Here is a 27,820-nt window from a genome sequence, read left to right as displayed (position 1 = left end):
GGTGGAAAAAGTGAAGAGTGTCTCCTTTGACTGAAGGGCAGGTGAGCAGAGTTCCCACCCCTCCTTTTTTGTACCTTTTTGCAAATCGCTAGGAAAACAAGGGCTTCTCCCACGCTTGTTATAATACCGTTGATAGGGAAGGTATGACCCAGGTTTCAGTCGAGAGTAAAGATGCCAAAGACTCGTTACCAGGTTACATCACTGTTGTTGTTGTTGGGAGTGCATGTGCCAAGTCTTCAGGCATAAGAAGGAGCATGCTTAGCGATTCCCCTCCCTTTTGCCAAGTAACAATCACAGTACAGGAAGATTCTTGTCATAATGAGCTTACTCTCGCTTTGCTGGATCTCTCTACTCATACTGAAGTATGGGCAGCATTTAACAATCACTGGTATAAATATTTATTGTGGTTTGTTTAAAGCCTAGTGACATTGTTTTTAATGCAACATTCGTCATGTTCGCAATTCTGAAGAGCGATGTACAACATTAGAGTCATCACAGGTCTTAATGGTTGTGTCTCTTGAGCCGAGCAGACGCACGCTGTTGGAGTGTTACTCGTGACGGATGCATGACTGGAGTAAAAGGGGATTAATCGCGGAAATTGCAGATAAGTGCAGGGGAGCACTGGCCTGGTACCTATCAACGGTCTTCTGTCTGTAAGTGGGAGTGAAAATGTGAGCTGAATAGCCTACTCTTTCCTCAGAGAGGAAGTGATGGTAATGCACAGGTATTTGAAGGGAAGTTCTTCTTGGTAAGCAGCTAGATGTTGTTGGTGGAGAATTAGATGGGTTAACTGTAGCACAGTGGTAAAAGCGACACTTTAAATATATATACTTCTGAAAATTTGGCTCCAGTTTTTGTCAGCTAAGATGAAAGAGTTGACCTCTGAAATGCCAAAAGTGCAACCTACATAGAAAATTATTGCTACATTATTATTATTATTATTATTAGTTTTATTTTCCTTTTAACACCGCTCTCAAGTGGGAGCTGCAAGCTGATTTGTCTTTCTTTGCTAAAAACAACTTTCACTGTAATTTAACTGGTAAAAACCAATTTCATTCACCCTTTTGTTTTTCCTTCTTCCCCTTCATGGTGATTCTGGTACTTCTGCTTTAGCGTGTGTACTTCCTTCTTTTCTGCCTGTCATTCATTCATTGTGTAAAGGTTGTATGTGACAAGAGTTAAGTGAGCTTTTTATAGTATTTTCTTAACTTTATAGGCAGTTTTTATCACAAGTCTTGACACCAGCGTTGACATTGACTTGTTTGTAAAAATTTTACGTTGATTTGTTGCTGAGAGCTTATGGTTTTTTTTTTTTTTTTTTTGTTTTTTTTTGTTTTTTTTTTACCACTATGTACTATAGCAATATTAAGACCAAAGTAAAAATTAATTATGAATTTGAAATGTACTCATTAGTAGGTCTGGGAAACTAAATTAACATATTGCACTACGGAATGCAGAAAATACCATTTAGAGTAACTGGTGATCCTTTGGAAAAGAGTCTTTGAGTATTTTTGGTTACTGCTGGACATCTGGACATCTCAGGTCCAGATTGCATAACCAAACACAAAAGCCCTGGTTCTAAGTCACTGAAAGCTGCAATAGTATGTAATTTGCTCCCCTTGTTTCCGAGTTGGGATGAAGCTCTGATATCGTATGCTCGATGGTCCTCTGGTTAAGTGTTTTTCTTCCTCTCCCCGCTCGACCGGTGTGTAACGTGGTCAATCTGTTTTGTTGTGTTTCCAAAATATGTTTGTTCAACTTCACAGAAGTTAAATGTGTTTCCAAATGCTAGCTCTGACTGTGATATAGACCAGGGGTTCCCAAACGTTTCCATGCCAAGGCCCCCCAAACAGTATTAGCTTCTGGCCGGGGACCCCCTTTGCAAACCACAGACAATGCTACAAAATATGTAAAGAAACATCAACTTTTAGAACGTATTTTCTTTCTTTTCTTCATGGACAGTAGCTTGCCGTGTGAATGCAGCCTGACTAAATGCTCTTCTTTACGTCTGAAGAAGTCAGACTCTGCCGGATGTTTTTGTGTTGTATTGTATGACGCTGAAGTTTCGAAGGTTTTAAACCCTCATTTGAGAGGGTCTCCAGACAGCGGACGCATTTCGAGCAATCGTGGCCAATTTTCTGTCTGACTGTAAAGCCAAAGTTAATGTCTGCTGCATCATACTTTCTGATTTTTAGTTGGCCAGTTCTTTCGGTCTCTTCCTAGTCAAAAACCTGTCCATTTTGGCTAAGCTACCGACACGCTAGTTTGAGAACAGGCGCAAACCGCCAGGTCTACGATGTTTTGACTGGCAGCCAATCAGAAAGACAAGCATGGCAAATAACATTTCGATATGATATATTATTATAAATTGTATTTTACAATACTGATTTTAAAAAAACATGTGACATTTTTTTATTTTTGCATTTTTTTCTTATCTTCACTCCAATTTTCTGAGGCCCCCCTAGCGCCCCCTGGTGGCCCCCAGTTTGAAAACCACTGATATAGACAATAGACGGTTGGGGCACTTCACCTCTGTTTTTCCAAGTTCCTAATTTTGCATCCCATCAATGCAAACTTATCAATTATCTGCAAATCGATTTGGAGTTTCCCACATCCGCATCTCGGCGCATTGAAGATGAGCATATTTTCCCCATTTATTTACATATATCTACATATACGCCACTCTTCCATTCTGGCTGAAGTAGTGTCTGAATTAAGACTAGTATTAAATTGGTGCTTATGCTATGAAAAGTTGAAAACTTTTAAGTGCCATTCACTGTAGCCATACCACAGTTGAAATATTAATTTCACCCTGGGCCATGCATTGTTAGGAGTACTAAAAGTTTTAAGTGCTTGCTAAGTAGAGACATAAATTTTGCAATAGTGGAGAGGGGGGACGGCACTAATTTTATGACACAGATGCTGACTTGCATCTCTGTACACACTTGCTTAACATGATGGAGTTGACGTAATCTGCCATGTTGTGTTGAGTAATCCCTGGTTGTTCCTCAGTTTGTTGCTTCATTTGGGATTCTTGAACAAAAGAGAGCCTGGCACATGTATAATAACCATGCTGTCAGTTCGACTGAATCACTTCAGACTAAGCAGCTGAAACACTAAACACAATCGGTGATTTGCTGTCAGTGCTCTGTTGGCAGCACCGCTGATGATAAGTCCTGTCAAGAACTTGGGGAAATTAAGATGCTTCAAAAATGCTTTCAATTTTCCATTCAGAGCTAAATGTACCATTAATCCCAAGAGGATAAAGAAACTTTTGAGTGTTGAATAGAGAATGAATTTGACCATCCATTTCCCCTCTCAGCCCTTGAAAATACTCTTGCAGCTCTTTTCTAAAAACAAATTAAAGTGGAGAGAAAAAGAAGTTTTCTTTTATTGATGACAGCGACGGGACCCCCTCTGCCAAATCTGAAGACATCTAAATTGTGCCCTTCACCAGCACCTATACTCTTTTATCTCCTCCGTCTTTTATGCTCCTCTAGCCTGCCTCCTGGGAACTTCTTAGCCCACCCCCAGACTTGCTGGTGAACATACTCAGACAGTGCTTCCTGATGTAGCAGCAGGTTTGGGCTTGTCCCACAGTCTGAGTAATGAAGGCGAGGAGGTGGGGGTGATCTTACTGCCTTCTTGTGTTGCGCTTTATCACTCCTGCCACCGCCCAGGTTTCCTAATTAAGACGGTATTTTGGCCCCAAAGATTATGAAGCAGCTGGATCATTAGCATGCAAGGTCAAATGGGATGTGTCTGTGTTTTGGGCCGTGGCTTTTTGTTTTTCCACCAGCCCCTCGCCCTTGCCTCATCACCTCTGATAGACACCAGCTTGTTGACCCTTTTCCTGGGAATGTTTCCTTTTTTAATGTACTCGAAGAATATTGAATTTTACATGATCTGGATTGTTGAGCCAGTAGTTAGTTTTATTTGGTTAACTGAAAGATAGGTAGCATTAGGTAAAAATGTCAAATATTGCCTAATCATGATAACAATGTTAATTTGTGAAAAAAAAAAAAAAATAATGCTCTTCATACATATATATATATATATATATATATATATATATATATGTGTATGAAGAGCTGCATACTACTTGGATGTAAAATCATTGCTATCATGGCTTTGTCAGGCTGCTGCCTACCTTTGTGAAACAGGAAAAAGACTAATACAAAGTGAATCCAGTAGAACTTTTTATTGCCTACCTGGTATGGGTGACAACAGTTGAATAAACTTTTGGCTCTCAAAGGCCAAAATAGTGCAACATAGAAAAAGTGAGTGTGAGTGTAATAAATGTGGGTCTTTACCTTTGAATAAGGTTAAGGATGTCAGAACCTTAGAACAACCACACAGACAAGGGCAATGTACAAAAGGAGGACAAGCTTTATTAGTTTACAAGTTCATAAAACACATGGGGTGGGGGGCTCCGATCTAATGGAGAGAGAGAAGGATTGTGACCGCAGGCTTCCTTGGTCGCGACACACACGACAGGCTAACCCTTAACACAGCACACGGAATGAAAACCCACTACAAGTCAGGCTAGCTTCACTAGCTTTAAGGCACGCTTTAAACACAGCACACACAGTCAACACACCACAAAACACGCGGCTAACCTGCAGCATATGGCGCCCGTTTAACCACAGACCCGTCACTCCTCCCCACGCAACCCCACCAATCAATACCACATAACAATAGGCCGACCTACACATAAACACGAAGTTAAAAGGAGAGGAATACTTAACTCGCCCACTTGGCGAGACCCTCCCCCGGGGTCTGAGCTTGTGCCGCCGTCCAACTCCCCGGGGTAACGGCTTTGCTGGACGGCGAAGACGATAACTGGCTGTCGGCTGGTAGTGCGCTGTCACGACCGCACAGGGAGCGATGGCGGCCCAGCACTCTCTATCGTGGACGCTGTTTTGACTACAGGAGGCACCCAGCCTCCCCTCCTCACACTCGCGCTGCAAACTCCCCCTGGCTAGCTGTCTTCGTCGCCGGCAGCTCTAGATGACTGCGAACGACACCCTCCCCAGCTGACAGAGTGCCGTGTCGCCAGACGTCTTGCTCCTCACACATAGAAAAGCTGCCCCGGCATTGGTTAAGAGCGGCTATTGGCCCGCTCTCATTGCTCTGGAGCAGGCCAATAGCGATAGCTGCACAGTGATCACAACACAGTGTAGCGAGTGTCGGGAGAGAGAGGGCTACGTTCAAGTGTCATACAAGTATCGGAAATGGTATCGGTGCCCTATTTGTTGATACTCACCGATACCACCATTTTAGTGCCGATCAGGGCCCCACCCGATACTGGTATGGGTATCGGTGCAACACTAGTCTTATTCTGTTTTTTTCTCTGACACAATTTAACATCTCAGTATTCGGACTCCCGACAAACGCCACATGCCAAAACTGTGTTGTTTTCCTTTAATCTGTAGAAGCAACAATTAATAGATGAGATGGATCAATAAGATCAATAGATCAATAAAGTTATAATTAAACAACAGCAACAGCCTAACTGTATGGGATATGGAGTGGTCTGAGTTCAGCTTAACATTTCCAGTGCAACATATTTCTTTTTATTCGTTTTACGGCTAAATCAAATGGATGATAACTCCCAGAATAACATAAAGTTGTTTTATATCTGAGTCAGTTCAAAGGGGAAACTCGCTGTCATTACCAGCTTATGAGTCACCTTCATTTCAGTTACAGGGTGGAGAAAGCTTGTGCTTATTTGTTTATCTTTTTTGTCATGAGGAACTTGGCCTGACTCTCCTGTCAGTATAGTCAGTCAGCAAGGCAGCTCATTTCTCAGTCTGTTGTTGACTGCCGAGGTTGGTAGGTTTGCCTTTAAGCCTTTGAGCAGTCATGCTACAAGTGTGAATGCAGTGAGGATACTGGTGCACAAAAGCTCATAAATACCCAGCTCTTCTCAAAGTGAACAGGCTAAAGTTAAACTGCATGGGAAAAAAAACCCATTTTGATTCAGTTGGAATCTATTGCAAACATGCACAGATGTATGGCTGAATTTGCTGCACAGAAGCTGTCATTAAGCTACTTGAATGCTGATTTTTGTCAAGATGATGCAGCGGTCTTAAAATCAGGAATTTGTTAGAGCAGAGCGACAGTCGTAATTCTTCCAGCAACCACAAGTTTGCATAAATTCTTAAAAGGCTGCTTTTTGATCACATTTTCAGCTGCGTTTAGCCATCACACATAATAAATGTATACATAATATAAACTTACACTTCCCTGTTTTAACTAAAAGATGCAAGAAGATTGAAGTTTGGGGCATGAGGCCCATTTGAGTCTAGTTGAGCGTATACAGGCGGGAGTTATTAGATCTCTAATCACATGATCTGTGTGCGTTACTCTGGTTTTGAAAATATGTATTTTGCAAGTCTGGTTGTGGCTGTACTAATTCCAGAATTATTATTTTTCTTCTTCTTTTAGTGTCCCGTAAACTTGCTTAGTGTCAAAGTGGGGATAAAGTCTCACAACAACCACCTAAACTCCTCACACCATCTCCACTTATTTATGGTTCGTCTTCATTTGCATGTTTAAAGCATTCACTGTTTTCAGTCATATGGCCAAAGCTGCAGTTTTCCATCACTTTCATCTTCCAATGAGACGAATATTTTCTATTTCGTGTTTTTTTTTTTTTCTTTTTTTTTCTTTTTTTTTTTTTTTGGGAATATCACTTTAGAAATAGATTAGAAATTAAATGAATAATGATGTTAATACATTTAGCACCACCATTAAAAAAAAAAAAAAAAAAAAGGTGTCTGATGAAACTCATCCCTGATTATGAAGGAAGATTTAAGACCAGTGTGCCATTAATGATCTTCTGGCACCAGATTTGATTTTTCCTCTCTTTGAATTTTCTTTGGCTGTGCAAAAATGCCTTCATCATCTGCTCTGCTTGTGCACGATAATGTCAGATATTGAATTGGCTGCTGGGCGCTTGCTAACCCCTGCTGTGAGGGATCAATTGAAAGGGACCACTTTAAAGCGCTTCTGTCTGACTGATGCTGATGGAGCTCGCCCAATTACGAAGTTTCTTAGTGCTCCTCATATCAAAGTTGGACGCCTATAAAATTATGAATTTTTATTTATTTATTTATATATTTTTGTGTGTGATTATTTACAAGGAAAAAAAGCAAAAAAAATTGTAAAACAAATTTGAAATTTTAGATACTAATTGAACGTAATGAGATGAATGTTGCAGTTGCAGAATCTGATTTGTTTACGTGCAAGTCTTTTCTTTCCTTTCTGATATTGTATGTGACCTTTTCTGGTCCGTTAGGAATGTTTTTATTCCCAGCCTGATGGTGCACACTCAAGCTTACAAATGCTCACACAGAGACTTGCACTGAAAAACACTCACTTGTGTGAGCATGCTTAGTCAAGAGAAAAATCCCACGACTTACTGAAGGCTCCTCATTCTCCTGACTGTTCTTTGTCCCCGCGCCTCCCTCATACATATTGCAGTGTCATCTTGCTCAGTTTCTTTTGCCTCCATACATTCTCATGTTCACCTATGTTTGGAACTTTTGGCGTCTCTTCTCTGCTCATCTATTTTAAGACGGGGATGGCAGTGTGCCGACAGGGACAGTGAGACGGGTTGTTGGCTGCCTGCTTTCTGCAAACACGACTAACGCGCATATCGCAGAAGCCAGTTTGCAAGATGACGCTACTTGGCTTGTTTACGGTAGAGGCTCCGTTTGGGGGAGGTAGGGGAGGCAGAAGCAGGCGAGCAGCAGGGAAGAAAGTAGAGGGCGTTTACTACCCTCAAGAGAGTTGGAATTCCTCCTGAGCCATTCCCCCATTTGGCTGGCAGTTGTGAAAACAATTGCTTGGCATTTACTCTCTGTGCAGATGGAGTCCCAGCTATGAGTCAGCTTTGAGAGCAGCAAGTGGTGGAGAAAGTGCTGGGCTTGAGATCTCCTGCACAGAAAGTATAAGAGTGCTTTACAAACAGGCTGTTTATTTTGTGCAAACTCTACAGAGCATATCTTTTAATTCCCCCCTCCATTTTTAAGTTGCTCCTTTAAACAAAGACCAGCTGACTAATAAGAGCCTGTCTCTCTCCTGTTTCTCCAGAGTTGACCCACAGAAGATGCTCCGCTAACATCCTGAGCTGAGGGGTCCTGGTTTCATCCCCACTCAACTTCATCTTATCTCACACCTGGAGCGCTTTTTGACTAAGCACCAACAGTAACCGCCACCTCCACCCTTTCCCCTTGCCCAGTCTGCCGTCACCATGACGTCGGAGCTGGAGAGCAGCCTGACCTCCATGGATTGGCTTCCTCAGCTGACCATGCAGGCAGCCATCCGCAAGGCTGATGCCCAGAATGCCCATGGGCCAGGCATGGGCAAGAAGAGTACCCTACTGGATCATAACACCACGTTGGATCAGGAGGAGGTGCAGCAGCACAAGGACGGCAAGCCTCCCTACAGCTACGCCAGCCTTATCACATTTGCTATCAACAGCTCGCCAAAGAAGAAGATGACCCTGAGCGAGATCTACCAGTGGATCTGTGATAACTTTCCCTACTACAGGGAGGCGGGCAGTGGCTGGAAGGTAAGGAAGAGGAAGCATCCACACTAAATGTTACGCCGATAAAAATAAAAGTTCCTTTTTAAGCTGTTTTGAAACAGCAGTGAAGGGCTAAGGAACAGATAACATAGTCAGACCATGTGGCGATCCATTCGTCATTGCACAGATTTGTTGACAATAAGTACAAATCATTTCATCTTAATTGCTGTTCAAAGCTAAATTGACAGACCTTTTGGTTTGTGTCAGTTTCTTTATTTTGTTTTGTTCGGTTCTGGAAATCCTCCTTTAGCCGTACATTTTGTAATAAGTGGTTGACAACATTTGTATAAGAGTTTAAAGGGATATTCTCCTCCTCAAATGATTGTTTTGTTGATGCTGGTCATTTTAAACACACGTGCGATGCCAATGCTAATCACCTTTGTTGCATTCTAGAGAGCTGAGAGAGAAACTATGAGTGTGCCAAATTACACTAAGTGCCTTGCTCCTCTGAATGAAAAATGGTGCAGCCCTGAGAGAACCATATGAAGTGTAAAACTCTGGATTAATATTCAGAGAAGTGGCCCCTATCTGTGTGAACACAGACTAAATAGCCCTTTCATGGGTGGTATTATTCATTGCAGATGCCTTGATAGGAGAAGACCATTATGCAGAAGGAGAAAGCCAGTGCTGTGTCATCATCTCAAGGAGCCCATGATATACTGAGATGAAGCTATGCTGATTGCCTTTTAAAGAGCCCAGATGGAAATTGATATTAGAATGAGTTTTCCAATCAGTCGACGTTTATTGGAAATAGAATCTTAGGCACTCCTTTATTGCAGTAAGACAAGATGTATGAAGCCCATTTCCTGGGGCGACAAGATCTGGCATGTGTACAGGCTGCATGGATGTGTGTGTGCGTGTGCGTGCGTGTGCGTGCGTGTGCGTGCGTGCGTGCGTGTGTGTGTGTGGCGAGGGGGAGATGAGAAAGCATGTGTTATTATAAATGGATTAATTTTAGCTTTCGAGGAAAGGCCTTTTGTAAGGAAATTTAAATGGTTTTATTTTGCAGCCCTTGTTTACTCTACCTTTACCTTCACTGTCCCTAAATTTAGTTGTCAGTAATGCAGCAGCATGTGTGATTTCCTGATTTCAGTTGCATGCATTTTCAGTAAACACTGACATCACCTCTGTAGGTTGTATAAAACCTGCCTTTGTTTCGTATAAACTGTTGAATTTACGGCCAAACATCTTTCTTGAGATGACGGTACAAGGTTGCAGTAGCATTTAACTGAGTAAGTGACCATTTACGTCACTTGATACTAGATTTGGATGTGGTGAACTACACATATTCAGACTTTATTGCTCAAAATGTTTCTGGTACGACTGACAAACCGTACTATCTGCAGATAGGACATAGGATTCTGTTGACATTCTGTTGACCGCTGATTTTAAGTCAGCGTTCAGATTCAAGCGGCGTTAAATAATGGAAGACTCAGAAAGGTACCTTTTTGTGGTAAAAGTGATTGTGGGAAGTGCGCCTGATGATGTATATTTGAAGTGGGCGTGGCCACCGTGTCAACCATTAATTTCTGAATGTCTCTTTTGAAGCAGAATATCTGAAATCAAAGTGGACAAAGATCCATATTATTTTAGGCCTAATATCAATTGAATTATGGGATTATTTGCAACACATCGATAATAGTGGGAGTATCTAGTTTATAACTTGTTGGAAAAAAGCATTGACCTTTTACAGTGCTCGACATCAGATGTCCCCCCCCGCCCAACTAACTAAACTGTGTTTTGCGCAGCACTTCTGGTCAACAGCCCTTGTTCTAAACCTGCTTTATCAATAGACTTGACTCATGCAGTTGTCCAGTTGGGCAAATTAATACAAAAATTCTGGCTTTATTTATCAGCTTTAAGAAGAAGAAAAAGACATTTTTGACAAAGAAATTCCTATAAACTCAGTTACGTCAACGTAACTGAAACTCTTAACACTCACTGGTAAGTTTCACAGGTTAACTAACTGTCTATGACATCTCTGTGTAACTGACATCTGTGACAGTTTGGAAGATCACCACGTTTCATCTTTTTGTAGTGCAAGACGGATGAAAGCATGAGTAGTCGTATAAATGTCACTGACTTGTCCAAGAGCAGTTTCATATGAACCTTTCTGGAAGAAAAACACAGCTTTTCAGACATGAGTGCAAAAAGACTGATCTTCATTTGCATTAAACTGTCATTGTCAGATATCAGCGTTGAAAATGCCCGAACACTGTTGATGATCTTAAATGCACGTAACACTTACGCACAGTATGTTCTGTACATAAATGAGCTACAACTGGAAAAAGCTTAATGCTGAGGCCTGTTTTTCAAGTTGAAGTGGAAGCCGGAGATGTTTTGGGACCAGTACCTAGTGGCCATTGGTAGTATTGCACTTTAAGCCACTACTCCTCTGGATTCACGTCATGTGACCACGTTTATGTTTTATATAAAATCTATGTGAGCGAGGCGAAAACCAGATTTTATTGAGGGTGCTGGATTTAGTTCATTACAAATATACTTTCAGTTTAGCAGTATTTGTAACAGTTGCGTAATTTGTTTTATTACAGCGTTAATAATGTTGCAAAATTTTTGCAAAATTGCTCCAAGGTAATATGTCTTTTAAATTACCTTTGCTATAGAATAGGATACACACTAAAATGACTACACGGCACACCATTATTTAATTACCCCTTCAAAGGCTCTCTCTTTTTTTTTATTGCTTCTTTTAAATTTCTGTGAAATGTAGGGGATCTACCACTAAATTTTCACCCACAGAGGTAGGAAGTTGGAATGGGTTTTCTTTTAAGTGTCGGGTGTAATATAGATTTGACGTAACTGGAATGCTGTCTTTACTAAAAGTGTAAGTAATACTATTAGTCACTGTGGGTGGCGATTGGCGCTCCTAAGATACTTTCTAGTTCACGAACAGGAGCAGAGATCGACAGATTCTGGCCTACATGCGGGTTGCAACTGTAGAAATACCCTCACATAAAAAGTGTTGAAAACCACATCAGTGTAACCAGGATGCTGTACAGCACAGGAAACGCTGAAAAAGCGGTTTGGAGATGTGCTTATAGGCAGATGCCTGCGTCACCACTTTTCTTTCTCAATTCTTGTTAATAGCGTGTTTTCCCTGTCATAGTTTTTCTGAGAATCTCAACTGAAATGTTATTTATTTAGAATGTGCATGAAATATTTTCATTGCATAAGATATTTGAGTGAAATCCATTTTTGGAACGTTTGCACGCCTGGGGCTTTTTGAACAAGCTCCAGTAGCTTTAGGTTTGTTCCTAATGTTTTTGTGCTTGGAGAATTTTCACATCCCATCACACAAATGGTATTTTCATCTAAGGCCGTGTAATAGCCTCTGGAAAGGTTACCCTCCCAAGCTTCAGGAAAGTTACTTGGGAGCTTGTACAGTTGTGAAGGTTTTTGAGAAAAAAAATTCTCAAAGATTTGCAAGAAATGGGAACCGTGTTAGTCTCTCTGATTGCACGCAGTCTTTACACGCGGTTAAAATGGTTTGAAACCACCTATATTGTGCCTGAGTATGCATGTTTGTGAGTGTGATTAGTTGAAAGCAAGCGTGGCGGGGCGGGGTGAATGTAGGTCGGATGTAGTCATAGCTCTTCTGTTCCCCTGGAGATGTCATTCGCAGAAATTTGAGACTCTTCTGGATGATAATGCAAGCTGTGCCTGTGAGACGAGACCTAGCTAATCTGGGCACCAGCAATTCATTTAATCACTTCAATAGAGCTCCATTAGCCTTCACTTTTAAGGAATATCAGTAAGTGCTGTCAGTGAAAAAGGATAATTCATCACGGTCATAGATGCGAGTGCTCCATCTATGAGCAAGCAATTAGTCAGTGCTTTTTTTTCACACCCTTTATGGCTCTCAGAGGGACCTTTGATTCATGTTTTGCAGGTTTGTCTTAGCTGTCTTGTGCATGATTCAGCTCATACGCTGCAGCTTCCGTGCCCTTCTGTCCCTTTCATGTAAAGCGTGCTTGAAGATCTGCCAGATTTCTTAAATATTTTTCACATGCAACGATTCCTAAACACATTTATCCAAGAGAAGCATAAGCTTCCGCTTGCAGCTCTTTTTCTCCAATGCACACTGCATCCTTTTTGTCACAATAAATATGTGCTGCTCAGTTTCTTCAGTTTCAAAGCTGTTACAGGCAATGGAAGCTGACCCAGATGACTACTTTTAGATTAAAAGTTAATCTTAGGAGCAGTCCTCACCACAAGGTTAGAAGGCCATATATTTCCCCCGATCAGTAACGCTGTGCAAAGATAAGTCTTGTAATATTATAAAGAATTGACACCCACTTTAATTTGGGAGGGTTTTACATATCAGGACAAAATGAGAAAATAAGACATGTGGTCCTTGTCAGTTCTTACAATGAGGTAAGTGCAACCTCAAAGGAGTGAGGAAACATGACACGTCACACTTTAAGTCTTTATTCAGCAAAATGCAGAAGCACTGTTTGAAAAACTAAGTTCACCCCACGATTAAGTAGCATGTGGTAACAACCTTTAGCATTGATAGCCGCATTCGGACAGAGCCGTTCTAAGAACGGTCCTCCTCGAATTTCGTTCTGATAACTGTCCTTCCCCAGGGGAACTGTTTCAGTCTGCATTCGCACATGAGTCGGGACTGATGCGACGCAACCATCTGCGACAGTGACGTGTTACTTTAGCGCCACATTCAACAACAAAACAAAACAAAACCCGCGAAAAGTAAGGAGAGAAGAAAAAGGAGACGGCGTGTAGGGATGGGAATCGAAAACCGGTTCTTGTTGAGAACCGGTTCCCAGTGTTTCAATTCCTTGGAATCGTTTGGCGATTTTGCAAACGATTCCCTTATCGATTCCAGTGGGCGCGAATGACGTCACCACGCAACGTTGCGTGGCGAGTCCAGTGCAGCCAGCAGTCAACAGTAAACATGACGCCCAAGCGGTACAAATGCTCGAAAGTTTGATTACACAGCCCTAAAAAAGACAACAACAGGGCAACTTGCAAAGTGAATATTTCACCAAAGGGAGGAAATACTACCAACATGCAATAACTTTGAATGAATGTCGCGTTTTCGATCTGCTCCGGACTAACGTTGGTGAATCTGAACCCAGCAACGTTAGCATGTCCTCGGCTAACACTGCAGGTAACTAACTAACTAACAAACACTGCCTATCATGTTAGCGCCATTTGCCTCATTGTAAAACCTGCTGTTTGTAACGGTTAAGGTTAAATGAATGCCTTCTCAGGCATTACATTTAGATGAAATCATGAGAGACAGAGCCTGAGTGGCTCAGAGCCAGAGGCTGGTGGTACTACCCCCAGTTCACGTCTACTTCCAGCTTCTCCTTTCACCAGAGCAGGGAAGAGTTAAATTACCCAGGCCATGATAGACCAATGTGGACCTCACCGTTGTTGGGTTTGTAAGGTCATGACTCGTGTTACTTCTAAACTAAACAAAGTTGATGCTAATCGACCGGTTTGTTGTCCTTTTTCTCCAAATGAGAATCGATAAGGGAACCGATAAAGAACCGAATCATTAAGCAGAATCGAAAATGGAATTGGAATCGTAAAAATCTTATCAATTCCCATCCCTAACGGTGTGTAAGTTTAACTTATTAAACACGCGCAGGTTGTGTCCGTGTTATATGAGTAAACATTTCAGCCGTGACAGCATGACAAGGGGCGTAACTACCGACCACCAAACACCTCCGTCAGATGTGTTCCTATAGAACCCAGAAAAGACCCAGCTGAGCAGAAGGAGCTAAAATGGTTATAGGAGCTGAGGTCGATGGTCCCGAGTTCCTGTATGTGCGAATGCTGGAAAAAACGGCCCCGTTCCTTAAAAGGTTATAGGAACTGCAAAAGGTTCCTACAGTGCGAATAACTGGAAAGTAATTGGTCTGTCACATTGTTGTGGAGGAATTGACAGAATATCATAGAGTTTACCTGATTTTGGTCAATGTCACCGTGTGATATGTCATGAGCTGTTGGTCTAAGGTTATATTTGAAGGCAGATTTACTTCCTTTTTCACACGACCGCACGTTGGTATATAGGGTTGGAATTTTGTATTGAACTTTGTCAAAAATGCTGAAAAGTGACCTCATGGTTCGATTCGCGTTTGATCGAATGGAATAGATGCAAATTGAAGTTTCCAAATGCGTTAACATGAATTGGTAAATCTGCCGTTTCTCATCTTAGATGCTGACTCGTGTGTCATGAACGACAGATTAGCATTTACGCACATTTGCAACCACTGTTTGTGGGGCAAATGTTACGTAAATGGTTTGCAGGCGCATGGCCTCGAGACATTTCAGGAGATGGCTGCAAGGGAGGGGAAACTCCCCAAGTTGACTTCATGCTGCCTCACTCTGAGGGCAATGCTTGCATAATATTATATGTATGTTAACTTTTTGTTCATTTCATATTGAATTTATTAAAAATTAAAAGTTAAAACAACAGTTATTCTCTGAATTGCTCTTCAGAGCTGCTTATTTAAGCAAATATCCGACTGTTTGCAGTCCTACTCCAGTCTTTGACTTTGCTGACTAAAAAAAGTAAAACTCCTCTCAACTCATCCAGAGACAGAGTGACACTGTGTGTGATTTTTCGTTTCTCTTCTTTTTTTCGGATATATGTTTTCTTTCGGAGGAAAAGAAGCTCAAATGTTGACCTCTATGTTCATCTCCAGCCTTCTCTCTGCTCCCCGCAGGCTCACTTCAGGCAGAGTGAGTAAATTCCCCGCTGCATTTCTTCCAGGTGAAGAATGCCAAAGAAAATCGGGAGCGGTGCTCAACCAGTTTAAAAATGCTTGAAATGTTTGCTCTTGAACTCAAACAGTCGAGGAGATTGTTGCTACTGGCATGATTTTATTTTTTTCTCTTCTGCACCTGCACGCAGGAAAAAGAAAATTAGTTTGAAGTGAATGTAGGTTACTGTTGATTGCCTGGTAAACACTGAATCCCCCCTCTGCATTTTCACTGAGGTCCACAGCTCTTACATGATCTTGTTAATAGGGAAATGTAGCTTTGGTCTGTAAATGGTTGAGTGTGGATGGGGCGCAGGGCTGCCTTCTGCAGAGGCCCTGGACCTTGCTTTGATCTCATTATAAAATGCAAATACGCAGTACCCTAAACAGATCAAAGGTTCAACTTCCCATTGGATCTGAGGCTTAATAATAGTAGCCCGGAGCAACTCTATTTTTTAAAGAAGCGATTTGGGTAGCCACTGGTCCTCCAGGACATTATTTACTCTGGAGATAATGTTCCTGCTCTGACTAGGGACTCGCCACAGTTCAGTAAATCTTTGCTGCTTTTGCTTATTTGAATAAGATTGGGCAGGTATGAGCACTTGTACCTTGTGCTCATATCTCCCACCTCAACCTCGGGTTTGCAGGGCCTGAAATTTGAAAGTGTAAAATTGCTTTGGTGCTAGACTCTCGCAGACCTTCATTATCTCTGTTAGCCTGGATCATCATTCCTCTCAATTGTGGGCGGTTTTCAATTTAAGGACTTAACTGCATTTCTCATCAGCACTGATAGACATTTATTTCCAGAAATGCTTGATTCTTTCAAACCCCGACTCGGAAGTGATCCTGAAACGTTCGCCTTTCCAGGTTGCTCTCATAGTAAGCTTGGCTAAGATGTTAGTCTGATAAGCAATGAGCTTTTACAGCAGTGTTTTCGGAGCTTTTGTCTCGGCCTGGAATCTTTGTTAATTGTAGAGACGGCAATAGTGGCCCGCCGCTGACTTTTTCAGTTTGTGAGAGAGAGGTAGTGATTCATTCGGCAGCTAGTTTGATCCTGCTGTGAGGCGGGTTCCCGTGTCAGGAAGCTCCAGCCTGGCCACCCGCCCACCAGCCTCACCTTGTACCCGCCTACCGGTGCCCCACCGCTCACGTTGTGGCCTTTGTAGTGGGCGGGGAGCAAGCTGGCAGGCCTTGGCATGGATACATTTTGGCAGGAGCTGCTGTCCCCACACTGCACTGAGTGAAGTGCCGACTGCAGTGCTGTACATAAAAGGCCTGAGGCTTCTATTGCTACCTCTAGTGGCCTGCAGGCCGGTGTTAGAAATTTTGGCTTCAGTTTTATTTGAATTTGTAGCAGTCACTTTAACAGCCAATGCCAGGGCCTTACTGTTCATGCAGAACACGCTATACACACCGAGTAAAACTGCTCACCTTTTACGAAGCAATGTTCTGGTGGGTAAACATTCGTATGGATGTTTCTTTGTTACACCTACCCAAACATTTTTGCTGACTTCTCATCCTGCTTGGAGCTCCTTTTGGCAGCGTGAGGAGGACCGAGTCAATATTAGGCGGGTGCTCACAATGTTATTGCCGATCGTCCACATATGACCTCTGTTATCATTTAAAGGCGTCATTAACTAGCTCTCTCCCATCTGCTCTTTTTGCTCAGTTAGATGTGATGCAACAGTCGGTTCGGTTGTAAAAGCTGTTGATCATTGTCATCAATTGATTGAGAGAACTTCCTCCTGTGTGATAATGAGATCTGTCGAAGTCGATACTTGACTCAGAGACAGACACGCACCATTTTCTCCCCCCCCCGTCAGTCTTTTACATTCCTCCTAGAAATCATTTATAGTTTAGACAATACAAAAAAAGGAAAGGCTGTTGATCCTTATGTATATTCTCAGTCATCACTTCAGGCGTTTGAGGGGGGAAAAAATTACATATGAGAAATTGTTGAGACACGCTTGTTAGTTGTTAATAATAGATTAGCATGAGAAGCCCGGGACCTCTCTCAGTATAGATGCAGTAAAGCCTTGGCCTTTTTCTTAGCTGAAGAGAAGTGAACATTGTTGATCAGCACATTCAGCTGACTGACAGTAATCAGGCACATAAGGTTTCTGGAGTTGTTTATTTATGTGAGATCATTACCTCTAGCAGGCACTGGTCTGCGTTTTTGTCTCTGATCTGTTTTCTGAAGCACAGTTGGGCTTCAAAATCTCCCACAATGTCACAGTTTAAGTTGGAAATGGCAAGAAATTTGAAACACTTTTCAGAGGAACGCACGACTGGGGAAAAATCATTAGCCGATTCTAAGACTCTTCAAAGAGGAAGATGAAGGACTGCTCAACAATTCTTAAGGACGCCGTCAGTAGATGGATGGATTTAAACGATCGCTCTTTGCTTTACTTGTATCTCCTCTTTTCCCTTCGAGTGGACTTTTGCCTTAATCATTTTTCTGCTTGGTTCGGCATCACTTCATCTATTAGTGAAAGTGTTCATTAAAAGCTTGACATTGAATTTTTTTATTTTTTTTTTACATGTTTATTTCCAAAGAAAATCACAGTGATATTTTCTGTTCATCCCTTTTCTCGGCACAGTTTATTCTTGGAGTTGTCTCGATGTGAAGCTCAAAAGCTCATTCGATAAATCTGACCAATAATGAACAAAATCACATGTAAAAAGTGGTTATTACCAGATTAGATTTATGTTTTGCACTTTACTTTGTCAACTGACTATAATTGTATCTGCTTCTCCTTTCTTTTAAATACTAAAGAAGCAGCAGATTCATCAGCGGTGGAGACATTATTCAGTTGTTTCGGAGACGCATCAACCGGACGTTTTGAAGCGTAATCACTGCTCCACAAATGTTTGCCAACTTTTGTAATCAGCCCTCAGGTCGCGGTACGCACAGCAGTAAACTCTCCTTGTTTCTAACTGGTTCTATGTATTTATTAGCTTTGATCATTAGTTCAGTAATGGTAAAGTGAGGTAAAATGAAATCCTCCCCTCCTTTAAAAGTCTTAATGCGAAGGCCATGTCGGACTGAAAAATGGCTTAGTAGCGCAGCGACTGTTCAGATGTGAATATCGCCCAACCTTTTGTTTACACTGGGATCACAGATGGTTCCTTTTAAAATAGCTTCTTGTATACACACTGATTTTTGCCCTGACAAGGAGGAGTAGAAAGGAGGAAGGTGTCCATTTGAATACTGCTTTCTATAAATAGAGGGCAGTCCCTGGAATCTACCTTTAACTCTGATTCTGTGCTGCTAAATTCTCCTAAACCGAGTTAGACGGCCACTGCTGCCACTGGCGCAGTCTCTATGCAGAACACAGTTTCAAGCAAGATTTTCACAACGATTTCAAGAAAACACTTCTTGAGCGTTTTTTTCTTTTTCTAAGGTTTTCTAATTATTTTTGTAACCTGTCCTGGTCTTTCATTGTAATTGATAATAGTCATAATTAATTAGACATGGTTGTCTTCTCTTCCCACAGAAAGAAGTTGCCACATGCAATGCGTGCAGCTAATTGACCCGCCAGCACTGTAGCTTGCACAAAGAATTTCACTTTTGGAAATGAAACGGAAAGAGGCTACAGGACTAATTAGTGGAAGCTGGAAAAGGATGTTTTAAAAAAAGCAACCTGGGTCTGCCGATGTGGTCGAAGAGTGTAGCTTGACTAATTTAAGCCCTCCAATGAATATCCACTCAGAGTGGTTGGGAACTCACCCGTGCTGTCTGATATCCTGACTGTGGGTCATTCACACCTGATAGGAATTTTAAAAGGAGCATATTGGCGCCCGATGATTGGCGTCTTGATAAAATCTGCATGGCAAGTAATTATGGGGAAATAAGTCTGGCCACTGTTGTTTGATTCCATCTTTGTTTTCATCCACCCTCTCCCTTCGCCTGCAATTGTTTAACCCCATCACCCTTTGTGCCGCTCTCACACAGCTAATGGCTTCCCTCCCCTCTTCGCCATCACCGCCCCCCCCCCCCTTTTTTTTTTTTTTGCTTTTAAAGATAGAAAGGAGCCATGTTTCTTTCCATGACTGTGCCGATTGTGTTTTTTTTTTTTATTGATAAAGATGTCACCGTGTTAGAGAATATGTAGGAAAAGGCTTTTTTGTTCTCTGCCTTGTCACTGAACCAGGATGGCTGTCTCTTATCCCAGAGGGATATTTGATCATCCTGCTGGTGCGTCCTCAGTGGGGTCAGCGGTCTGTGAGAGAGGAGGGGAGCAGTGACACAGCTGTGGCAGTCGAGTGGAACCAGTGATGGATTACATGCCAGAATGGGGCTCGCTGCCTTCCCGGGCGCCTGTATTGACAGTCGCATCTCTCGCGTCTCACATTTGGCATCAGCAGGACTACTTGCAGGTCATGCTAGCCACAAATGTTACATGTGAAAATCACCCTTATAATTGCTCATTTGTCAATTTGACATCTGAAAAAGAAGATTTCCACTGCAACGTTGTATAATTAAACTCGCTGTGATAGACCAACCTGAAAAGAAACCCGTTAAATTCAACAACTCCCGGTATGCTGACGCTTCATCAGCTCGTCTACATTTGTCATCTGGAAAGTCCTTAAAGGGTCATTTCATTGTGTTTATAGTTTTTAAAGTCGCTCAAATGCTTTTGTATGAGCAGTGGCCCAAACTATGTTAAGGTTTAGCTTTTTATTTTGGTATTCAATGCTAACTGCCACCTTTATTTTACTCCAAATTGTGTATGCTCTCTTCTAATGGTATGTAAATTGTTTTGTGAATGTGTGCGTGTGTTCACGTGTGTGCTCACAGTGTTTATAAATCCAAGCCCTGGCTCTAAGCCCTTCAGCCTGTGCTCTACCAGCCGTAAGGCCACAGCCTCTCCTCACCAGTTAATTGCATCTGAATTAGTCCATTAATGTGGCCATGTAGAGGGATGAAAGGGTGCACGGAGGTGTCTGGCCTCTTTTGACCACTGCAATGTATTATTAATGGGTCAGCAAGTCTGGCAGCTCCACATTAACTTGGCTAATGGACTGTAGGGTGGGTCTGTGATTCCTTTTCAGAAGGAAATCAAATCTAATACATATTAGGGGTGGGTGGGGGGGGCTTTTCCTAGGCTTTTGTCTACCTTGGTGCCAGGACAGCTGTGGCTGGAGTCAGCCAATGTTTTGTTTTATTACATCTCAAAAACATAGCTCTTGAATGCGATACATCAGGAAGGCCTTGAGCAAATTTCGGAAAATATGGCACAAACTTTCATTTGGAAAGAAGGATGAACTGGATAGAATTTGTAAAAACAAAGATTAAGGAGACAATTTAAGTTTTTTTTCTAAATTGTGTGACATATTCATAAGTAATTATCACGATATCTGCAGTAAGCAGGAGTCAAAGCACTCATGGGGGAGCCAAGCTAACAGCTACTGAGAGCAGAAACCAAGGAAAACTGAATTATTGCCATCTGAAAGCACTCGATCCTTAAGAATTAAAAGAATTTCGGTGAAGATTTTTGTCTTTTTTTTTTTTTTTTTGCATCAGGCAGTCGTTTCAGTAGTATCTCAACCTGAACAATGTTGCTGCGTGTTGCTGCTGCCACGTTGGCTGCCAAGAAAATCCTGCCACTGAACTTTAAAATGTGACTTCGACAGTACGGTCTACTGTCTTGGCTACAGCTGCATTTTATCAGCATCAAGCAGATTGTTGTAGTCTTCACTAAATGTATATGAGAACGGCAGAAAATGGTGTCTTTTTCCCTCCTCTTTACATTATATCCTCCAGCCAGAAGCACGTAAGTGGCTTGGGATGACTGCCGTGGCTGTAACAGAAGAGTTGCACCGAGCAAGAAAATTGAGTGATTAATTGTTCAGATTTCCTTTTGGGTTCAAAAAAACAAAAGAAGTAGTCAAAAGAATAGATAGAGATAGAATGTAAAGGCTGCTTTTATTTGATTCCAGACCGATGGTTGGTGATTGAGCATCTTTGTACAAACAGACAAAAACATCTCAGTTTTTTCTTCTTTCTTCTGGTAGGTGTCATGTGTTTTCAGCTGGACTTACTCTGTTTTGCAGTCTGTCTTCTAAAAGAAACCTTCTTATGCAGCCTTCAGATAAAAAGGAATATGTTTATGTAGAAGATGTACAAGACTTTCTCTGAGGTGACTTAATTTGTCTAACTCTTAAGTGGACAGTTGGCACTAGCCCGTCACCATTAGTAGCTCCAGTCAGTTCTTCATTGTTAGTGTGCACTGTAGTCAGCAGGCTGCTGTGAGCCATCATCAGAGGATAGCATCAGAGGCTCCTCTTCTGCCTGATAATTAAGTGGCACACTGACAAACGGCTTTCATCAGATCCCTCATGTGGAACTGAGAGCATGCGAAGGCTTTCAGGGAGGATAAACCAGAGGACGTCACTTTGCCTCCAATCTTTCATGGCCTTATGCTGCCTCCGCAGTGGAGGAGGAAGGGTGGGGGGGGGGTGGGGGAATCGTCCTGCGACGCACAGGAGAAAAGTGCCAGTGTCGCTCAGACAACTAGACTCAATTTACAGCACTGAATAAAGCAGCTGTCCTTGCTGATATCGTCAGATTGTACTGTACCAGTTTCCCAGTTTAACTTGGATGACCAAGCATACATTTACAACAACTTATTTGAGAATCTCAGAAATATTCGTGACTTGGAGGCTGACATAACTGAGTAGATGTGTGGGCGGGGCTTTGTCCGCAGCCAGCTGTTATGACGGTGACAAAAAATGGGCCATCACTATAACTCACTTTATCAGTGCCTTAGAAAGCCTCCTCTAGCCTCTATGATCTATTTCAGCCTTTTAGCCAGTGTCTGTTTAAGATAAGCTTCACTCGGCAGCTAAAGCGGACACTTGAGGCGTCAATTTAGATTGATCTAATAAATTTTGTGCTTTATTTATGAGACATGGTTAAGCAACAGTAACCATAACTCAACAGGCGCATTTTTACATTTGACTAAAGATGACTCACTCACTGCAGAGTGGGGAATCTGATCAGGATGAGGAGGTGTTTCGGACATGGCCTTTGCGGCAGACCCAGAACTCACTGAAGAAAGTATATATGTAGGTTGGCTTGGCAACGCATCAGTGTCTCTCTGGAAGAGCTGGAGGGGGTGGCGGGGGAGAGTCTGGTAATCTCTGCTTAAATTGTTGCTCTAAAGACCCAAAAAGAAAAAGGATAGATGGATTTGATCATCTTGCGTTGGAGTAATTAAGGGTATAGATTGGAATGGCATGCTGGAACTACTTGGGCCAAATTCTGGTCTGAGTACTGTTGTTTTTTTTCAATGTATGTTGCCTACCTTTTATCGATTTCTATTTATTTATTTATTTATTTATTTATTTATTTATTTATTTATATCCCTCCACATCTCAGATTTTTTCCTCTTAGCTTAGATTACTATGTCGTATGACAGCTTTACTGCTCGATAATGCCAGATAACGTTTGCCATCTCTCAAAGCTGCCAATTTCTGAAAAGGTCTGGCTCATCATCATTTCTTCTGAATTCTTCCCGGTCCATTGCCAGTGACAACCCCGTTGAAGGTCAGAGTTGTTCTGAAATCATCCACTTAATGGAATCACGCTACAATTCTGCACGCCCCACCATGCAATAGTGTAGCAATTCCAGCAACACCAGAGGTTGCACAAAGCAGTTTAATTGTGCGAGGTTCGGTTTTTTGACTGAGATGGAGTGAGAGAGGCACAAATATCAGAAAAAAGAAAGGGGGACAAAGACGGATGGCTCTCTGAGGGACTGTGATCAAATGGGCCTCATATGAGTGACTTGGAGCTTTTGTTGTCGTGTGACCTGCCATTCATCGTTGCATTAAGTGAATTTTTTCCCCCAACAGCTTTTCAAATCTACAGTGACCGACTCACAATTTAAAAAGGGACTGCTCCAATTTCAAGTGTAGCATTCAAGTCGGTGCTGTCACCCTGAGTGCACCTGGAAAATAATGCGGCCGGGTTTTTTTCTCTCTCTTTAGTTTCTGCAGGTCCGTTCCAAGGTTGGCCTTAAATGGAATAAAAAAAAATAGATCAAATTAAAAAAGCCACCGTTGGAGAAGGGGAATGTGGATGCAATGCCTCAGTTAGATTGAGTTCAGAGCATTTGTGGTGGAACTTTTGGTCTTTAACCTCATGGTTTCTGTTGAAAAGGAAACATCCTTGGTGCAGCATTCATAAACTTCTATATGCCACCAGGGAACGATAGGGGTTTTGTGTTGGCTCAACCTATTATCTGAGCTCTATAGGTTGCTGTATCCTTGGATTACCATCAGCAAAATGACTTGTCAGGTAGGGTAAGATTGCTTTGCTTTGTAGGTATTTAAGATTTCTGTACAATCAGAATAAGCAGGTTAGCTTTACATCTACATTTTGCATGCGTTTACATATTTCTTTGGTTAATGTGTATGAGACGGTAGTTAATATGTAAACAGCCTGGTCCAATACGATCTGTTGTTGTTATCAGGGACAGTCATATGCTGAGGTCGACATATGTTGCCTTATTGTATTTGGCGAGAATAAATGTCTCACCTCACATATTTACCTGAGATAGCCGTCTTCCGCAGATGAAGAACATGTTGTACGTTAGTCTATACGCTTCACCTTCCCTGCAGTTTGAATGTATGAAACTAGCCCCTGGAAACAATAAACCCGTGGAGGCTGATGCAAACCAGTGACCTGTGTTCTCAGTTGGCCTCCCTGTTGTTGCTGCTGGACTTTGACAGCTTTGATTTATTTATTTATTTTTTCATTTTTGTTTCTTCCTTCTTTTTATTTTATTTTACTTTCTTAATTGCTCTTTGCAGCTTTTTTGGACGGCCTTACAAACAGAATCCACTCATCTCACCATTGCAAATGTCACTATTTCTACCATTCCCAAGGTCCTTTTTGAATCAGCACATGTAATTGCTTATCAAGCTAATTTCTTTCTTGCATGTATTGGCCTCATTAAATGAGCCTGCCAATGAAAAATGGGTTTAATTTAGCCAAACGCTCACAGTAGAGGGCTTTGAGAGAAAATACAATTTCCCATACTGTCATGTCCTCCTGCAAAAGTGGCTGTTGAGTTTTAATTACTATAATACCTCAGAGTGTCACATTAGATGACCTGAAACAGATGGCAAAATTCAGCCATCAGTCAGATTTATCTGGTGAGCTTGTTTTCTTTTGACTTTGCATCATGGACGCAGAGGTCTCCCAGCCCAGAGTAACAGGTTATTATATTTATGACAGATTTCACCATGGCATGTATTTTTCTGCAGCAGGCAAGCAAACACTTTATGTTTTATTAAAGCTACATACAAGTGAGTAAAGATCAGAGACTGAGCAGCATGCCAACATATTACTATTAGATGCCAAGGGGGGTAGATCAAATGCCTTTGAAGATGGTTTAAAAACATGAATGTTGAAAATCGTTGAAGTTGATTTCATCGGTATTTGAGCTTGAGCTTTTCGTCTCTCAGTAGCTTCTCTAGATGCAAGAGAGTGTTGTGGTGTTTTGGGCCGCGTGTTCTTGCATACATCTCGGGTCTGATGTTATGGTGTCAGAGAAGAGCGCTCTTTTAGGCATGCTGAATACAGCTAAATAAGCCTTTGATAGGTGATATAAAGTATTTCTGTCATGTGAGTCCAGAAGCCATTTTCATGGGGCACCCCTGAAACTCCAGGTTTTCCAGGAGTGAAGGTGGACGGTTAAACAAAGGGGTTACAGTTGTTTTACAGTGTTTAGATTAGACATCCAACCTCATCATCATGCAGGAGGTTACCTGATGAGCTGCAAGATCCTCGTTCTGATGTCTTTAGTGTCTTTTAGCCCATGTTGTAATTGTACCTGTACAAACTTACCTTTTTGCCCGTCTGTGTGTGCGTGTGTGTGTGTGTGTGTGTGTTGTAGCTTTTTGATTTTATGTTTTAAAGCAGGGCCTTTCTAAGCCAATGCTGTGGCATCCCACATGCCTTCCCACACCCACTACAAATAGACAGCGAAGGTGCTACATTCCGTGGCCTGGGTACACATCCTCGAGGCTGAGGAGTATGTTCTGTGTTGGTGGGCATGTCACTGGGTCCATACAAAATAACAAAGGCCTAAAAATACCTGTAATCTACCTGTGTGTTACTGTATCTGTAGTGATTCACCTCCCGTTTCCTCCGTTGTGGCCTTGTTGGCTGCACTTTAATGGTTTTTACTGTCATGCATCTTTCTTCTTTGGTTCGTCCATCTTTCCTTTCTTTAAGGTCCGTCTGTCCTGCTAATTAAGTACTCAAGTTCAAACTTCTCCTGTCTGAATTAGTCGACACTTTCCAGCATGATGTCCTGAAGCCAATTGAACACTTCATGAATGTATTCTTATTATTTTGATATTAACTTTACAATTGAATATATTTTGTTGGGGTGGCAACCAACAATGATTTTCATCACCACAAAATCTTATTGTCTTTGATAAATAAATCCCTTCTTATTCACTGGGAACCCAGTTTGTTAGGTATTATTATTTAGTTATTTTGTTTGTAAGAAGAATTCAGTGTTGATCTAAATAATTTCATGGTTTACGGTTGATTGACAAATTTTTTTAAAAGTCTAGTTTAGCCTAATATTTTCAGATTTTTTTGTTAAAGATATGTCATCTCGGGTTTGCGTTTTTGATGAATATGATTTTAAATTCTTATTTCTCAGCAGAATGATTTTGGTGTTTCTTTTGATAGATCTGTAGGATCTGTCTTCAGTCTTTTTTAACAACCATCATTCAGACTTGCTGACAAGTCTGTCAGAGACTCGGGTCTCATCTTCCAACCAGCAGAGTTTGCTACGGCTCGTGTGAATTGTCTCACTCTCTCAGCTCCTGGACAAATACTCGATTCAAGAAATTAGATGTAGCAATATCCCAGAATATAAAATGTACGTGTCTTATTTTTTTACATTCCTAATGTCCTGCGGTACATTATACCTTCTTTATTGTGATGTAAAAAGATATGATGCCTGAAATTAAAAAATATACATATATATGATATTTTTGGATGTGTATGCAACATCAGCTCAACAAACCACATTTTACTTTTGTTTACCGTCATGGGCCGCTGTTCATTCATCTCAGGACTAACTTTTACTTAATTTGCTTGTTATCAGCACTTTAATTACTGGTGACTGACACCGTTTATCCCTGCCTGTATTCCCACTGACTGCAGAGCTGCACCAAACGCTTTGATCACAGTTGCCCTACATCGTAGTTTCATATAAACACTTGAAGATCACCTCTCAGTCATCTTAAACTCTCAGGAATGCTTCAAGGAAACTCGCATATCTCTTTGCCACTTCAGACAAAAAAAAGAGAATAAAAAGTGTTGAACATTTTCATTTTTTTCACGTTTTTCTATTATTATTTTGAAGCTATGTCTGAAGGCATGAAGTTGCAGATAGGTGGTGTGAAACTGGCAAGTCCTAAAACCCACAGTGGCATTGATTTATTCCCGCTGGACCACGCTGTGAGTCCTCTCCCTTGGCTGCTGGTGTTCATCCCTATGTCATAACTGGTATATGTGTATGAGCACGTCTTTATGAGCCGCATGCAGAGTTTGCTCCCTTGGGTCCCTGAACATGTACACAGGGTGCCGCCTCCTCCCCAGCTGTGAGAAGCAGGGCTCCGACATGGCCTGTCCCTTTAGCTCACTCTGAACGTTTGACACGCCGAGCGCAGAGGTCAGCCTGACCTACTTTCCCCTGGCGGCCCTTCTGCTGAGCTGCAGCGCTTCTCAGCAGGGGAGGGGGGGCAGCGAGGGCGGAGCTGCTTACGCCTCCACTGCTGTCCTGGTGTGTTAAATCATTGCCATTTGTTAGGAGACACGTTCTAGTGTGTGTGTATGCATTTTTTAGGTGTGTAGGAGGCATCCCACATTCACGGACACACACACACACACACACACACACACACACACACACACACACACACACACACACACACACGCAGGCTTGTTCTGAGGTTGAACGTGAAGTGCTCTGTGGGGGTTGCAGGTAGATGCTGGGCAGCACTTGGGCAGAACCCCTGCAGTGAGCTCTGTCTGACTCACTTTGTGTACAACCGCTAACACTCTCTGACCTCTTCCACCTACTTCATTTCCTTCTACTGTAGATCTACTTATACCTTTATGGCAACTCACAGCCCGTTGTCTCAAAGCAAAGACTTCACACAGACCTGGATCGTAAATCTTAGAGCTTAGATCTAAATCTTAGAGCTGTGGTGTTAATACTGACATTGTGTTTATATATCCTGTGGCATTACTGTTTCATCAGCTGTTGTATTATTGCTTTTCTTTTCTGTCCTACTCAGCAAATGTGATCCATCAAATGCGGTGAGTGCCACTGTCATCTTGATGCTTTTGCTATAATCACTTTCATCTCGTCGCCTACCAGTGACCCACAGTCTGTTAGTTCCACACAACAACTGTGTCTAAAGGAGGGGAAAG

The 27,820-nt window shown here is 41.9% G+C and overlaps 1 protein-coding gene across 1 annotated transcript in view; it reads left to right on the top strand.

The window, feature by feature from the left end:
• The window catches only part of foxj3 (forkhead box J3), a 78,060-nt gene that overhangs the window by 25,906 nt on the left and 24,334 nt on the right, over positions 1–27,820 (top strand). The window contains exon 2 of the mRNA XM_075461321.1: positions 8,101–8,581. Coding sequence (XP_075317436.1) covers positions 8,261–8,581 — 321 coding nt within the window. The 5' untranslated portion in view covers positions 8,101–8,260. The remainder of the gene's footprint in view (positions 1–8,100; positions 8,582–27,820) is intronic.

This window comes from Odontesthes bonariensis, chromosome 3 (assembly GCF_027942865.1).
Source record: "Odontesthes bonariensis isolate fOdoBon6 chromosome 3, fOdoBon6.hap1, whole genome shotgun sequence".
In the NCBI taxonomy this organism is placed as follows: Eukaryota; Metazoa; Chordata; class Actinopteri; order Atheriniformes; family Atherinopsidae; genus Odontesthes; species Odontesthes bonariensis.
This window is presented reverse-complemented; position numbering and strand designations above follow the sequence as displayed.